Source organism: Topomyia yanbarensis, chromosome 1 (assembly GCF_030247195.1).
Source record: "Topomyia yanbarensis strain Yona2022 chromosome 1, ASM3024719v1, whole genome shotgun sequence".
In the NCBI taxonomy this organism is placed as follows: domain Eukaryota; kingdom Metazoa; phylum Arthropoda; class Insecta; order Diptera; family Culicidae; genus Topomyia; species Topomyia yanbarensis.
The window spans coordinates 190,269,372-190,286,760 of record NC_080670.1 but is presented as its reverse complement, the minus strand read 5'-3'; the positions used below and the strand labels follow the sequence as shown (position 1 = coordinate 190,286,760).

At 42.0% G+C, this 17,389-nt stretch overlaps 1 protein-coding gene across 2 annotated transcripts; it reads right to left on the bottom strand.

Moving 5' to 3' along the window:
* Positions 1 to 437: 437 nt before the first annotated feature.
* On the bottom strand, positions 438 to 14,271 carry LOC131685040 (beta-mannosidase-like). Of its 2 annotated transcripts, none has more exons than XM_058968422.1 (7): positions 14,034 to 14,271; positions 3,402 to 3,596; positions 3,037 to 3,341; positions 2,607 to 2,971; positions 2,146 to 2,534; positions 1,610 to 2,083; positions 438 to 1,552 (listed from the first exon to the last, which is right to left on the bottom strand). In XM_058968422.1, the coding sequence occupies exons 2-7, from the start codon at positions 3,535 to 3,537 to the stop codon at positions 474 to 476; spliced, it is 2,748 nt and encodes a 915-aa protein (XP_058824405.1). In that variant the 5' UTR covers positions 3,538 to 3,596; positions 14,034 to 14,271; the 3' UTR covers positions 438 to 473. The 2 variants fall into 2 exon arrangements, with proteins under 2 accessions (XP_058824405.1, XP_058824394.1); XM_058968411.1 differs by having other exon boundaries at positions 3,402 to 3,578.
* Between the last annotated feature and the right edge of the window lie 3,118 nt (positions 14,272 to 17,389).

Here is a 17,389-nt window from a genome sequence, read left to right as displayed (position 1 = left end):
AATATGTTATTAGGATGTGATATAAGTTTCTTGATAATATGTCCGGTTTCCCGGAAGAGGTTATGGTCATCATTTCTAAAGTATCTTCTTGTATTATCAGACATTTAGTATGCATGAAAGTGCTCCAAAAATTTCGTTCACGACTGTATGCTTGATTGTTGTCGTTGTTATCATGCTGCCTTTGTTGTCAGGGCAGAATGCGAAATTGATTTTATTTGTCTATTGAAAGCGGTAACTATGCGAGCATGTAGCTCATAATGACGCATTGAGCATGTTTGTTGCAGTTACTATAGTAAAAGTTTACAACCGTTTCGTTGCGAAAAATGTTTATCGTTTATGAAATGGGCGCAAAACCTTGGTAACCAAGTAACCGATTTCATGAGTGGTTTGAATTTCCATATAATCGTTCTACATCGAGAAATGAAAAAAAATATAAATATTTTTATTATTTATTTATTAATTTACTAATTCAACTAATTGTCTTGTCGCAACATTACTTGGTTCACCGTTAACACAGTAATGTCACTACTCTGTAGCTTAGCTTTACATCCAGCATCCACACACTGCATGTGAACGGTTCTAATGGGCGTAAACTGCAGGAAGCCATTTTTGGAGAACTGACACTGCTTCAGGGCACTGTTTTCCGGTGTTAGCTCCAGATAGACGAACACTGCTGGAGATTCAACTGTCACCTCTAGGCTGACACGTAAAATATTGGATACCTTGTTGCAGCTTACAGCGGCAATTGTTACTTTAAGAGCTGCATTCGATATGCTTACAGCGTTTCTAATTTTATCGAGAAAGACGAAGTTTTCGGCCAATTTTTTATCTGCGCGATAAAGATCGATACGAAGCAAATGATCGCTTGCTAATCGTTTTTTCTGCCTCAGACGATCATATATATCGAGCGTATCTACTTTAACAACTGTATTTTCCGGAACAGTGATCGGGTCGTAGGTTATCAGATCAACAGGCAGGAAGGTGTTCCATCGATGAACTTTAATCTCTACAGACCACTGTTCATCCGGTCCCAGTGTGTCACGAATTACGTACAGCTCCAGCTTTTTCCTAGGATTCATGTAGGACACTACATGCTTTTGAGCAAACACTTCTTTCATCCAATAGTGCAAAATTTTGTACTTTCCACCGTACTCTATGCTGGACCAGGACGGAGCTATCCATACATCGTTCAGCTGCCAGTAAAGTGCACCCATCGTACCCTGCTCGATCCGTTTCGATCGGTACACTTCGGTTTCGGTTTTGACGATCATTGCCTGTGACACCTGACTGAGGTAGATGATGTCGCGCCAATAGTTTGTTGAATTAACCGATGGCGTTGGAAGATTTTTTTCAATCATTTCCATGATCGGTTGGTTCCTGAGCGGACTGTGCTGTCGATGGTCGATCAAATCCGACAGTTGTGTATTGCTTAGATCACGAATTGGCCAGCTGGTAAGTGCTGGGAAGGACTGGAACCCGTACTCGGAGATGAATCGTCCTCCTCGGTAGATTATCGGATTCCACCCGTCCATAATGTAGTTGTAGTAGTGAACTAAAAAAAATGATTTCTGTTTTAAACAATATTTTTAAAAGTTATCAGACAACTTACCGTCTCCGTATCGAGGATCCTGAGGGTTCTGAGCAATGTAATCCTCCTCTACGGAATAGTCTCCGTTCGAAGGTGACGATATCAGCACTGGTCTCCACTTATCTACTTTCAAAATTTCCGGTTGAATCAGCTTCACGTACAACTTTTTGTAGTCCTGTATGTATGCTACCTCATCTGATTTAGTTCCGTACCAATTTTGTCGCAATGCCACCTCGTTCTCGTTGTTAGCTGCCCAAAGCGCCACACTTGGATGATGTTGTATTCGCCTCACGTTCTGGTTAACTTCGATTGCGACATTCGCGAGGAATTCTTTGTTCGCAGGATACATAGAACAGGCGAACATTAAATCGTGCCACAGAAGAATTCCTAGTTCGTCGGCCAGTTTGTAAAAGTAATCACTCTCGTATACGCCCCCTCCCCAGACACGAAGCATGTTCATGTTTGCGTCTCGGGCAGCATATAACAGGAACTTTACTGTAACGGTAAAAATGCGTTGAAACATAACCTAAAAAGTTTAATATAAATTTATCAAGTACCATAGTTTTCGTCATAGGAACTCTCCGGGAGTACAGAGGACGGAATCCAGTTCGACCCTTTCATGAACATCGGTATGTCGTTTACTATGAAGTAAAACATCAGCCCATCAGAGGTTCTCTCCTGGCTAAGTTTGATATTGCGAAAACCTACACGAATTACTTTCTCAGCAATCAGTGTGTCGCGATCGTGAACCCTAATACTGTTGACCAGGTTGTCTTCCCATTTTACGTACAGGTTGTAGAGTTTCTGGCTACCATAACCGTTCGGCCACCAAAGTTTCACTGATGCCTTTGGAATGGTTAAAGTGTGCTCTATCTGTAGTTCGCCGAATTCATTACTGGATTCGTTAACCGTAATTGTTTGCTCTTTAGGGTCCAGTTCTACTTCCCTGGAAAATTTAAAAAAATCTGCATTTTAAATTTGGGCATTCTCATTTTAAATTTGGGCATTATTAACTTACAATAATTTGAAGGTTAAAGTCCCGTTCACACGTTTACGCGTTATTCCAGCTTCCAAATGTACTCCCACCAGAACATTCCAGTGCGTCTCTTCGTCGGTCAAAGAAAAAGTTATATCTCGGATTTTAATGGAATTGTAAAATTCCAACCGAACGGGTTTCCATATGCCCATCGAAGGTGCCGCCAGTCCCCAATCCCATGCGAAGCTGGCTTGCATTTTTCGGATCAAGTTAACGTGACATTCTCCGTTGTAGACCGCTGGTGGACATTCCGGAACTATTTTCCGTTGTCGATAGCTCTTTGATAGGGATTTTGCTTCCGATACCGGAGACCGAATTGTTATGGCTAGACGCGAGAAGTTTTTGCACTGTAATGACGGCTTGATTAAACATCTGTAATCTGTAATAATTCGTAGTAATGTTCCTTACCTACCTCTTTCCTTAGTTTAGGCTTAACATCAAACCGATAGCGCACGAACATGTTGTTGGTCTCGCCGATGAGAACACCGTTTAGAAAAACGGATGCGAAAGTATCCACTCCGTGCAGAGTTAGTAGAACATTCGTATAGTTTAGTTCCTCGAGGTTACAGGGCAGATCGAGCGAATAGGTCCAATTGTCTCGAGCAATCCATTTTGTGGTTATGTCGTTTTTGAAATCGAGAATTGATTCAATTATAAGACCCTGTTCAAGCGCAGTGTACACCCCTGACGGGAGAGATACATTCTCCAGTTTGAGTGCTTGAAATAAAAGAAATGGTTGTTATTAAAAAAGCTTTAGCGTTTGTCACTATTACATACTTCTATTTGCGTTTTCCAGGCGCCAGAATTGGCTAAGATCTCGTTCGCCAGACTTTTTTGACGTGACATTTTGATTAAGGATGATAGTGATGAACAGTAGAATCACGAAGAGCAGGAATTTTAACGTGTCCAACATGTTTCGTTTTTTTTCGAGATTGGGGGCTCGAATTAAATCATCTAGAAAAGATTCAATTGCTTTTTTGAAATTCATCAATTTATTAGTGTAATATTTTTACAGTGGCTAGAAAAAGGTTGATTTTGGGTCACGGTAAACGAAAATCATGCTCATTTTCTTTTTCAAAGGAGCTCCAAAGCTTGGATGGCCAAATTGAGGTAGAATCGATTCTCAAGACTCTGTAAATCCCCGAATAAAACGGTAATCAAAGCTCTTAACCGATTCGCTGACGGAATACTTCTCGACTGTGACCAAAATTTAAAAGTTCCGCTCGCACAAGGTCAGGGTCTTGTCATCCCGCTGGATTCAGGAAAATCAGATTGCTTCTTCCGAGCGCTTTACGAAGGAATATTATAGTAAAGGAATATTATGGTAAATACCAGTTCATAAGGTAGAAATAGATGGTGTGATTAACGATTAGTGTTTGACATGTTAATTTGGGTCGGTGTACTCCTGAAATCAGGATTAAGTAGCTAAGTACCATTTTTTCATTCTTTCCACCCTATATTCTGTAAATGTATCTAATACCCGTTATTTATTTATTTTATTCGATGACGATTTTCACTTTGGATGGCCAAATTGAGGTCGAATCGACACTCGAGATTCAGGCGGGCTCTGCTGGAAATCCCCGATTTAAACGGTACCCAGAGCTATCAATCGATCCGCTTATGGCATTGTCTCAGCCCCGAAACTACATCTTTGAATTCATTAAAAATTTCTAACGACCTGGCAGAATACTTCTCGGTTGCGACCAAAATTTTCAAGATCCGCTCGCACAATATCAGGGTCTTGTTACCCAGCTAAACGCAGGAAAATTAGATTGCTTCTTCCGAGCTTTTTACAAAGGAATATTGTGTCTATTTATCAGCTCATAAGGTAGAAATAGATGGTGTGGATAACGATGAGAGTATGACATTTGCTGGAACATGGGGCTGTTTCAAGGACCTCTTTGGGAACATTCATTAATTGCGTAACACGTAAGGGAGAGCGAGTATTTTTTTTAGAGAACGGTAAAAAAATCAGGAAAACCCTGAGACCTGAAGGAAAATGTACAAAAACCCCAATGTCCCAGGGAACGGGTTTGGGCTGCCATCACCCGACCCGCTAAAAAACCACTGCTCTTGCCCAGAACCTTATTCCTCTCCGGCACCACCTTACGGCATTACTTCGGGGAGGGGTTTTTATGTGCATAGCAGACACTCTAATTCAACTACTTACTAGTTCGTTTCTTCCGCAGGGTTACAGCCCCACTCCTCGACACACCACCAATTCTCCACCATCCACACAGACTGGCAATTTCTGCATGGCAGTCGGAAAGCTGGCTGTGAGTCGAGACTTAATGCTCCTCTTCTACGAAGACAATCTGGGCGGCAAACTTCACACTGTCTAATTCACCGAGCCCTTCGGCTCCCTTGTGCCAGTTAGCACCGCAACTCCGGTGGAGCAGGGCGTCCGGTTCGCTGATGCCCCGACGACCTGCGAGTGGTGGTATCTCGTCGCGGTCTACTCAGTCTAGTCCCCGGTGGTGAATCTAGCTTACGCCGACGGAGAGTTGCCCGGCGAAGGAAGCTCTCCCGATACCGATTCTTCTTTTGTTTCAGCACCACAATTTCTTGAGCCCTTTGGCTTTCTCTCGTTTCGTTTCGCTCTACTTTCCCGATGAGCCATTCAGCTCCCGCCCTCACTTGTTCGCGAACTACTCAGTCTAGTCCCCAACAATGGATCTAGCCTATTCTCCTGCAACCGAGCGGTAGATTTCTCCTGATTCCGATGTTTGTTTTTGTGATCCATTTTGCTCTCCGCGTCGTCCCGATCTACTCAATCTAGTCCCCGGCGGTGGATTTAGCCTACTCAATGGGCCATACAGTAGGTGCTGAGGTCTATCCGGTGATTCCGGGTGGAGCGTAACTTCTGGTTCACCAGCGCCCCAACGACCCACTGCTAGCTCTGCGACGCGGTTTACTCGGTCTTATCCCCGGCGGTGGATCTAGCCTACTCACGAGATACCTGGTAGGGTGCCGAGATCGGTTCGGCGATGCCGGTGAAGCTTGACGTCCGGTTCACAGGTGCCCCGACGACCTAACTCGGTGCTACGTCACGTACTACTCAACTGGTCCCCGGCGGTGGACCTAGTCTACACAGTTGGAGAGTTCCCCAGCGGCGGAATTTCTCTCGAAACCCGATTTGTGGCGTCTTGTTGGTCTCTTCGCCACTTTCTCTGCAGCTCGGAGAGTATGCTCGAGACCACTCTGTTGACAGCGTCCCAGGTATGTTCGTCACGGCACATCTCTTCGACGATATTGTCCACTGTCATATCAGGTATACCCCTACGAACTTCTTCGGACCTAGGGCATTCGAAGACCACGTGTTCCAGTGTCTCCTGCTCAGTCGCACACTCCGGGCAAAGGGGTGACGAAGCATGTTCAAACCGATGCAAGTACTTCCGGAAGCATTCGTGCCCGGACAAAAACTGCGTCAAATGGAAGTTCACCTCTCCATGCTTCCTATGTACCCAGGCCGACACATTTGGGATGAGTCGGTGGGTCCACCTTCCTTTCTCCGCGTTGTCCCACTCCTGTTGCCATTTAGCCAACGAGTCCGCTCGGACCACTCTCCTAGCGTTACGTGCATTTCTCCGCTGATAGCATTCCACGTCCTCCGCCAGGGTAATGCAGATGGGGATCATCCCGGCGATAACGCATACTGCCTCCGACGATATTATTCTGTAGGCACTCGCAACTCATACGGCCATCAGCCGGAATGTCCTGTTTAGCTTTTCACGGTTCCGTTTGGTTTTCAGCGCAGCACTCCAGGCAGGAACCCCATATCGGAGTATCGATGACGAAACAGTAGATAGCAGACGTCTCGTGCTGCTTCTCGGGCCGCCGGCGTTTGGCATGATTCTCGCTATTGCGTTCGTTGCCTTCGCCGAAGGAGAGCGAGTATGGCAAAATGTTTCAGTTTGACAAATGGGGGGGGGGGGGGGGTAGGACACTGAGCTAGAACGTAGCATAACATGTTTTTACTGAAGGAAAAAAACTAATAGTGTATTTTCTATTGGAGGGGAAGGGGATAAACAACTGTGACATGGGGGGAGTCAATTTTGGGCATCTTTCGCGTTACGTAATTTATAAATGGTCCCTTATGAAGATTGCAGATTTTCTTTAATCAACTTCAAATTGACAATTTTGAACACTGGTGAAATTACACGGATTCCTAGCGCATCAGCACGCTCAAGCTCATTAGATTTACCCCTCTGGTCGACTTCGCTACATCTAGATTGCACGTGGAGGGTATTCCCTTATCTCCACGATGTTGGCCATTTACCGATCGTAGTCTCAGCACCCAACGGCTAAAGCCCATCGGAATCAATCAATGTTTTGTATGACCTCACACAAAACATTGATTGGAAGAGCTACGTTGCCGCGATACCCCAAACTATCGGCTCGACGCAGGTACTTCCTCCGGAGGAAGAGTACAAGTTATTGTCCGATTTAAATTTGGTCGCGATTCAAGCTCAGTCGAAACGAGTACTCGCCGGGAGTATTCAAAAATAATTTCCCAATCCATGGTAGGATAAAGAGTCCTCAAACGTATACGCGGAGAAAGTTGTCGCGTATAAAGCCTTCCGGAACGACGATAGTACTCGACGTTAGAAACGCGAATGAAGAGTTTGATGAAAGCTAAGAAACGTGATAACTGTCGTTGTTTCGTTGGCGGATTAACGAGTGAAACATCGATGAGCACTCATTGGAGCATGGCGTATGCGACACAGTACTAATGAGTACTAATGAGAGTGTGGAATATTCAAACCGTTGGATATTCGATTTCACCAAGAAGGTTTGTTAGGATTTCGTCCTGTCGCATAGGTCTTTCGGGCTGCGTTCCGGCACAGAACGAAACACCCTTTTTCGGTTGTGGAATTCTCACTTGCTCTGTTATCCAGTAACAATAAAGCCCCCAGGCCAGACAGTCAAGCTCAGCTTGTTGAAGAATCTACCAGACTATTCATTTAAAAAAGTTTCTGGAAGGTAACATTGTCCCACACGATTGGAGACAAATTTGTGTCATCGCCATCCACAAATCAGAGCAACCAACCTCCGATCACAACTCGCATCGGAGAAAACTGAGTTAGTTGGATTTTCTAATAAGCACCGTAGTATGGAAAGCACTCCCCGTATTGTCTGTGGAAAATACGGAAGTTCCTTAGGGACCATTCATAAATTACGTAACGCAAAAATTGCCCAAAATTGACTCCCCCCTCCCCCATGTAACAAATTGTCACAAATTTCTTTATCCCCCCTCCCCTATTACGTAACAAATTCCTTGAAAAAAAAATTTTTCTTCCGTGAAAACATGTTACGTAACGATCTAGCTTACTCCCCCTCCCCCCTATGTCACAATATGTAACAACTTGTCGAACCCCCTCCCCCCCCCTAAAAGCGTTACGTAATTTATGAATGGTCCCTTAGTGGTTTATCTGAAATTTTTTTCCAGATTGCCTTGGTTTGGATACCTTCTCAACACTCCATTCTGCCTCATTACCCGGACGGGCTCTTTAGCTAAGGCGAGTGCTTTAGAAAGTGACAGTTCTGAAGGACCAATTTGTTTCAATGAATTATTCGGTATTATTCAGCAGAGAACTCTCGAAAGTTGGCAAATCCCGAAGGTATCGACGAAACCTTGGTTGAAGGGATTGGATATGGGTCATGATTTTATTCGTGGGATGCCGTGACTCATGCCAAATCATTACACGCTGGACGCTCATTTCCGATGTATTGTCGTGGATAGTGGTGTCTGAGCTTGTGGCGACGGATATCACGATAATGCTGGCATTAAAAAAAGAGACTAGGTTCACTGACGTTTCATATGATTATACTACCACCTGGTGGTGAGTCCATCCGCGAATCTCCAATAAATATAAGTAGGCTATATAGATACAGAAAAAAATTGACAGCTCTATCATATTGTTTACGGTAGCCATGGCGAAAGCAGTGAAGCAACTACGTTTAATGGTTTGTAATTACCGTCGGTTCCACCCCGGAGCAAAAAAGTTTGTGTCGGCCGGATACTGCCGAGCGCTCATATACAAGAACTTGGCACTTCTGGAGAAAGGTGAAAGAATCGAGTGCAAGCTGAATTCCGTCCGATCGACGACTTTACGTGACCGGAAGATGCAGCAAACGCTGAAGCGGAAGGCAAGGTGCGACTGGCCAGACAGTCAAAAAGTATTTGGCCAACATGGACATGGTCATGACAAAGCGGAAGTCGAGGCCAACCGTGTAGGAAGTACAAGCGACCACCCAAAAGCAACGACTGGCGGTGCTCGTCAAGGATGTCTTCCCTGCGATGCGCAACGTAATTGTGATCATGTACGACGAAACGTACCGGACACTCGACGGCAATGACTGGCAGGGACCGGCTACTTTACGTTCCTCAGCAAGAAAGAGGTGGGCTGCGTCGTAGTCGGTAGGTAGTCGGTCTTCTTCTTTTTTGCAACTTGCGGTCAATGGGGAGGTGCACAACACGAAGTGTTTATCGGAAGGTGATTCCTTTAAAAATTTGCATAATTTGTTAGTCGAAAACATAGTCTTTGGTTGAATGCTGAAAAGTAGGATAAGGTTTAGTGATTGAATATTCGAAAGAGAAAGAGTAAACAGTGGATCTCATTTGCACTTGGGACAATATGGCATAGCATCTAGTTATTAGTGTTACTCCGATGATGGTATTGAGATATCTGACGTTCAAAATTCAATTAAGGCTAATCATTGGGACTACTACCTTTCATTCGAGCTCTAAAAGTTATAAATGTTATCCGCAGCACTGAAGTTATTGCTATTAGGTTTTACACCAACCGACATAACCCCACAAAATGAGCCGGATGAACTTTGTTTGACAATTCTCGGTGGTTTGTTTACATGGGAGTTACGTGAGTTCGAATATAACAGATGAGCACCCGTTGCACTCGCACTCACGCAATTGACAAAGTAAACAAACCACCGAGAATTGTCAAACATGAACTTCATTCATCATAAGTTCATTCGTGTCGTCATCTTGTAGAACTCAATTAGCCTGATTTGATACCGCTGCAGCAGTGCTGCCAGGAACAGGTTTATTAAACGGTGAAAAAGGGAATTTTAATATATCTTTGTTGTCTTGATATATTTTTTCAACTTAGACTGTCTTGGACTACCTTTGCCATACTATAAGCCTATTGAAAATTCTCTAGGATAATTATATTGGGTATCAAAAGATAAAAATTGAGCAATTTTCAACACTGCGTGAGCAGCTTCTTTCTTCATCAAAACAGATGTTTTGTGTTTCAGGACCACAACAGTGTTAAGAAAAAATTGGTTAACCGAACAATCATCGAATACTAACAAATGATAATTTTTATCCTGATTAATTATGATAATATTTGTTCAGAACTATCACTTAAATTCAACTAGCCCTCGGCATGATACTGTACCTTGACGTGGTCCGGGGGCTTTTCCACCAAAGTGGTATCACATAGAAACTTGGGATACGATTATTTTATTTTTAGTTAAGCTACATTGTGATCAAATTTAGTACTTAATTTGGGGACCTTTAATACCCACTTATGCCATGGTCGAAATAATGTACAATGTGGGTTTGGGGCCAAGTACTCTCTGGAGGCACCTTGGGCTTAGCGACAAGCCCCGACCTGAACCTCTCCTAAATTTGGACTGTACCATGTCAGGGCTCCCGAAGATGACAATATACCAAACAATCTTTGACAGTCCTACGCGATAACTCATGCACACATACGCCCGTGATCTCCAAAGCACAGATAGTACCTCGATGATAAAATGATCGTGATAGCATTCACAAATTTACAAACGCTAACCCACAGGCGCCCGTGTTCGCGCGGTCACGGCTCGATCACGTCCGGAAGTCTGCTCCATGGCCGCACGACTACAGAACCGAAAGTATACTCGCGAAACTGCATACACGCCATCACACGCGACATACATAGGCCCACGCGATCGAATACGCTACCATACAAATGTCTGAGTCCCTCGTCATGAATTGGCAGGGGCGAACATGCAAATGCGATCGTCCACCAATACATCCAAAATCTCGAATACGCGAAAGTGATATGGAAGAACGCACTCTCTTTCAGCATCTGAGCCATACTGCGAAAATTATGTATCAGATTCACGGTCCGCGCGCGATCATCTAGGAACACACGCGAATTTGCGAACGGAAACACGGTTATAAAATCGAATTTATACATACGAAGTTACATGCACGCTAGCACACGCGACATACAAACGCTCACGCGATCGAACACGTTAACGGACAAACGCTTGAGCCCCTCGTGATGATGCACGCGATCGTGACGTCCCTGTGTTTGCACATGTCTGTACCGTACAACAAATATCATTTAGAATCACGACCCGCTGCAATTGATCTCGTCTGCAAATGTAGCGAGTGATTCTGACGGGTAGCTCCTCCGATACCCTAAGGCCGATGACAAGCTGAAGCGGAAAGCGAAGCGTTTGCGGACGCGTCTGAGCACTTTTGCCGCGTTCGCCCCGCTTTTACTATGACAGTATTGCGCGTTCTACATGCACACACCAAAGAGATAGGTCAAACGCATTCGCTTCGCTTACCGCTACCGCTTCGCAAATCGCGTAAGCATGTCATCGGCCTAACTCTACAGCTCCCGTAGAACAACTCTCGAAAAAACATCCACACACTCTTACGCAATTAGTGAGCATCCACGCCAACTCAGACAAGTATGCACCCCTGTACTCGAACGCTAAAACTTACACATTCCGTACACAAATCACCACAGTAGGACTCACAATTAGACATATACATACATAATCACACGTAATAATTACAGGTATTCGTCTGGCAACCGGGTGGAGTACATCTCAAACGCAGAACTTATCATTTCAATGGTGGCCTTGGATCTGCGTTGCTTGTGTTCAAGGTACCATAGCTTCGTCCGTCAGGTCAAGGATGTATGAAAGGGATAAAAAAAAGAACTATCACCTAAATTCAACTTGATGAATTCACCATAAAATCACTCGTTAAACGCTAGGCTATGCCATGTATTATAATACGTGATCCAGAAATGCGAAGGTTCCATTTTTCGCTAAGTTTGCTTCAGATATACTATACTCATGACAATGCTATGTCGTCGCTGTTGTGCTATCTTATGACAAGCGCCATTTTGCACATTTCGAGAAAAACGATTTTTAAAGTTTGAGATTGAATATCTTGAAACTTATAAATGGTATAAACAATTCAAAGAAGACAAATGATGCTTCTATCTATTCTGCATTAATCTCTCAAATATTACGAAAATCGGTTAACTACATTGCGAGTTTTCTTTAAAAATGTAAACAAAAGTCGGTCTCACACGTGTCATAGGTGTGTATTGATGACAAAATTTGTATGGCGTGTCATAATCGTGCATGGAAAATTTTCCATAGAAAAAAATCATCAATTATTTACTTTTATTCATATCTTTGGCTTCATTTGGTCTATAAACAATCGGTGAGATGCATTTTGAATGAAATGAGTCAGGGAATCTAGAAAAATAGTTATTTTTGGTTACAGTGTTGCCAAATATGTTATATTTCCAGTTTAAAACTTAAATTGCATTTTTCTCACAGTTCGTGCATTTTTGTTTCGAAAATGATTATGCCATTGTGTTTATCAGATAGTTTTACATATAAAAACATCTCATACATAAAGATAATTAGAGCCAATCCCCAGACACAGTCATTTGAAGCAAAAAATTGAAAATTTCTCAGCTCGTTTCTCGCTATATCTCAGTAACCAAGCAGAATGTCAAAATTCTCTAAACGCCACTTTGTAGAGATTTTTTAGACAAGTAATGTGGCATATCCAACTCAGTTTACCCCAAAATGGCGTTTGTCATAAGATAGCACAACAGCGACGATGTATGGTATGGAACTAGTCATTACTATAGTTACTATATTCATAGTTAGGCGGAGACACTGAGCGGAGCCAATTGAACACGTCAAATGGCGGAGCCAATCGAGCATGACGTCACATAACATGTTCTCTTTGGATGTATATGGAAAGGTATTGTAATTATGGTCATAATTATTTTACTCTTTTCTTGTGTTATCGAGTGTAGAGAAACGAGAAGATCAAGATTTTTTTGTAACACAAAGAGATATTCGCACAAGTATGAAATCATATCATCAGATCTTCGAATTGGTTTTCTATTCGTACATGTAAAGTTCGTACTCACGACGACAATGAAATCATTAAGCTAGAGCTTGAACATTTGCATGGGTTGCTAGTGTTTTCTTCCTGGAATAAGAGCTGCCAGTTTTCCGGCTTTTGTGTCCGCCTAACTCTATATATAGGAACTCTAGTCATTACAATTTGTTAGCCTTATGGTATGGTATTCTCTGCAACCGCAATTTTGGGAACTCTTCTCTAACAGCTGATGAGATTGTTTCCTGTGTGAAGCTTATGTTTGTTTTGATGGGGTGAAAAAGTAGAATGATTCGTTTTGCAAATCGCGCGATGGCGTCCATAATAGGGATACCTAATTAGAAACTTTTCATCGCAAATCTTCGTCCTTTATGTTCATATAATTTACTGTTTTCCACAACAAAGATTTTTCCTGGCGAACCTTTTTATGGTCAAAATAGCTTGAACTTCATTTGAATAGCGTCCTATGGATGGACCCCGTTGATGGTTGACTGATGCTAATCCTTTCCACTGTAGAGTACTTCTAACACACACGGGCTAATAGTGCGGCTAATCCACCAAAGCGTTTGAAATTCGAGCTTTCAGGTACGATATCCTATTTTTGCACCTGCTTCAACAACTAATCCACTTATCCCTGCCACAGAGAAAGTAGATATATGGCCTTATGTGCGAAATAAGTGCGCGCTGTGTTATATTTGTATTCCAATCAAAACTAATTCACGTTTGTTTGCTTCGCTGATTAAAGCAGAACTGTAGTACCACTCAGATTGAAATAATAATATGTGTTTTTGTTTTTCTGATACCATTGATATGAAAATATGCTGAGGGGTGCTGGTTCGATCAATACATAATCATAAACAACTGTCGAGGTTTGCAGTGAAGCCTTAGAATGAATTCCAAACATTCCACTACCTCACGTGGTCTGTTTTGGTCTGTTATTTGGTTATTGTTTTATCACAAACATCTTTTTGGTCTTGACAATTGCTTATGGGTCCATTACCCATACAAAAATTGCCCGAAATTGACTCCTCCATATCAAAAATTGTCACACATGCCATTAACTCCTCTTTCCTAGTACGTCATATTGTTTTTAAAAAATTTTCTTCAGTAAAATCATGGCACGTCATCTTCAACTTTATTACCCCTTCCTTTTCTTGTGACATGATTTATGGATGGCCCCCAAGACGCAAATTGCAATTATGTATATAACAAAACTTCGGAATGCTCACCATTACGTTCACTATCAGTAGTTAATCTCCAATTTGTTCAACACTCAACATAGACCGGATGAGAATATAATCATTTAAATTGATAACCTTTCAACTTTCTGTTTTCTTTTCTGTTTATGCACGAGGCGTGTACCTCTACTGGCAATTTTGAACCGCAACGCACCGTTGGCGAATGCGAGCGAATTTCACTTCCGAATTGTTCCAGTGTTGAGCACAAACTAAAGTGCACAGTTTGATGAACATACATAAGTGTGACAAGGGACTACTTTCAGTTTTCTCTTTATCGCAAATGAAACTGATTCTTGTAGTGCTTCTTCCGAACCTCTTATTCGCACAGAAGTGATGCGAAAAAGGAACTGTTTTTGCATGGTAGTTTTTTGTTTGCGTAGGGCTTCTTCTGTATGGGTTTACCCTAGCAAGTGGAACTTGGTTCTTAAATTAACGTTATATACTGTTAACATTATTTCAATATTTTTCGTAGCCTCTAGGAATCAATATTTTGAATTTAATTGTGTTTAGCTATTTTACCAGTAGTATGTTTGATTCTCACAAATCCCTAATCGTTCGTTAATCCGGATCAAATTAGAACCAATAGGCGCGAAAAAGGAAGCTTGGAAATTTTGGATCACAACGCCTGTCGGATTAGGAAGGGTACGTTGACCGATTAAAACTGTACACTCTATTCAACTATAGAGTTGAATGGGTCTTCAATTATATTTGATTAACGAGATAAGAGCCAGTAAAGCCTACTCGTATCCTATGCTTCAATTACCAAACGCGACGGGCATAGAATAAATAAGGGGTGTACCGCACGGAATCAAATTGCATCACAAGAAAAGGTTCATGAAATTTCTCCCATTCACACTTTTTCCATGTTCGTTTTATTCAATTTCATAGCCATATCCAAATGCACGAATATTTTTCTTAACACTACGTTAGCCTTGTACCACTTCAGAACATCTTTCGAGCACGAGATTTAATCCGGCCAACAAAGTGTGGGGCCATCGTGAGACCTCAGCAGTGAAGGTCGCTTTTGGAGGTATGCTTTCAAGTACACCTGCCCATTGACCGTTCCGGTTGTCATGAACAGGATGCTTCACTTTCCACACGAGCAAATTGCATACCAGATCATGTATTTTTGGCAAGGTTAGACATCTTCTGCTTTCTAAGTTCATTAGGGACATTGAATTTATGATGAGCAAAAGGAGAAGCAGTCCATGAAGCTGCCGCAAATCTGCCTTGACAAAAAATCTCGTCATCCACGACGAGATAATGCGGTTTCGCCAACAGTGGAGAGCTTACGTGCAGTTATTTTCCTCACTTTCTTCTGGTATTCATCGCGTTAGGGTAGCATCAGAACTAGAACCGATAAACATCTACTCGTTAAAAACACCTCTTTTCATGCTGAGCCACAACGACACATAACTACAGTAGCTCTTCGAATGAGCTATATAAAAGTAGCTATCATTATAGCAGCGATCCCAAGTTTACCGAGTGGGTCAGCAAGGAGATCGGTTCGATATTGAATTGTGTAAGTATGAGTTTGATTGAATTATTTGGGAACTTTTCTCTCACAGTTCGAGAGCGGAAATACAGAGTCATTTGCGCTCTAGAGGATTTGTGTTTGGTGTTGCGTTAGTTGAAACTCTATATTATACGTATATAAAGCTGATATAACGCATACACGTTTTAGGGATCTTTAAAACATGTATAATTTACATATGCATTTAGTGCTATTATATTGTAAATATAAAGCCAATATTATGGTACTGGTAATATTCATTATGAACTCATCTTGAGTATTATATTCGAAATATTTCGTTGCATTCGAACATATGTAATACAGCGAAAACACGTTTTATCAACCCTTTTGTTTATTTTAGGCTGACAAAATGGGGATATTGACAAAATCGGGAGAATTTTTTTCTTTCCTTTCATTTAACCGAAGCTGTTAAAATATTCTGTTATAGTACCTAGATGTAGCCCCATAACCCTTTCTGATTATGTGATATCAATTTTTCTTAAGGGCGTCTCCCAATGCGAAATTTAAATTTTTTTTTTTATTTTTGCATATTTTGCACCTTTAAGGGGGATACTTTTCTTGTTCTATATAACTGCGTTGCGTTGCGTAAGCACGGTATACTTCGTAGATTGCAGACTGATGACTCTCATTTCCACCCGGACTACTTGAGGATTGTTTGGGAATAACAATTGATCCAGTTCAAGCGAGAATTTCGCCTGAGAACACCATTGCGGGCCACGACCATCTTTACCGTAACTTGGGATACGAGAAAGGAAGTGTTGATGTGGTACTTACTTAACGGAGGGCCCCGACTCATTGACACTCCCATAAGTACCACGGATTGGGTAGTGGGTGGGTTGTTAGTCAGGATTCGCCTCTAGCAAGCGATACGATTGAGAATATATTTTAGTGCATAAAACGTTTGAATAGTTTATTGACAGTAGGATACGTAAATGTTTTAGATGTGAAGGCGTTTAAACTCTGGGTAACCATTTATCGAGAGTTTATTTAATCGAAAACAACTTTAACTCTGGACAGCCGGCTGCCGGGAGTGTTGTCGACAATATAAAATGGACCATACACAATGAGTTTAAAAGTGGTATTGAGGACCATTAATACATTATGTCATGCAAAGATTGCCCAATGCTAACTAACTTTCTCTCATATTACAACTCTCTTTATCCTCTTGGTCTAATACGAATCAAATGATTTCGGTTTTTCCCTTTTTTGTGGGAGCACAATACTGCCGCTGCACGCAAAAGTGTCCATGTTCTATGGAATTTCCTATGTACATCGTGCAATAGTGCGTAAAACGGCCGATTGCGTCAAAGCACATGACGTGCTCCCCATCCCTTTCATATCACTATTTGTCATAGCTCTTCCCTCTAATAGCGTGGCACAATTTACAAATGTTCCTTTATAAACGCAAACGTTGCGATATTACAATGAAGACGCGAAAAAGTAAAAATATCGATGCTGCGTTCCAAAACGATATTAATATCACGCACAAATCAAACATATGCCGTCTCCAAATAGCATGTACTTATTCTTAGCTCAGTATAATTGAATGACCATTTAATGGACTAAAAATAAACCATTAAATATGACAATAAAATATTTGTTCCTCGTGCTGAAATGATTGCTGCAAATTGGTAATTAGTTTTGAATTGTTCTTGCGAATTGTCAATTCTCAACCCTCATACATAATTCGAAAGTCACTCATACAAGACCATGCGTATTCCCCACGCGCATTAGTTGGTCAAATAAATACTAAACAAATAAATTAGATTGTTCAGTCTAAAAAAATGTCAGCTCGATTGGCATCAACCGGCGG

Coding starts and splice junctions, on each gene's coding strand:
- LOC131685040 (XM_058968422.1), bottom strand. CDS start 3,537: ATGTTGGACACGTTAAAATTCCTGCTCTTCGTGATTCTACTGTTCATC. Junction 3,342..3,401: donor CCTGGAAAACGCAAATAGAA/GTATGTAATAGT, acceptor TTTTATTTCAAG/CACTCAAACTGGAGAATGTA. Junction 2,084..2,145: donor TTCCTATGACGAAAACTATG/GTACTTGATAAA, acceptor TTACCGTTACAG/TAAAGTTCCTGTTATATGCT.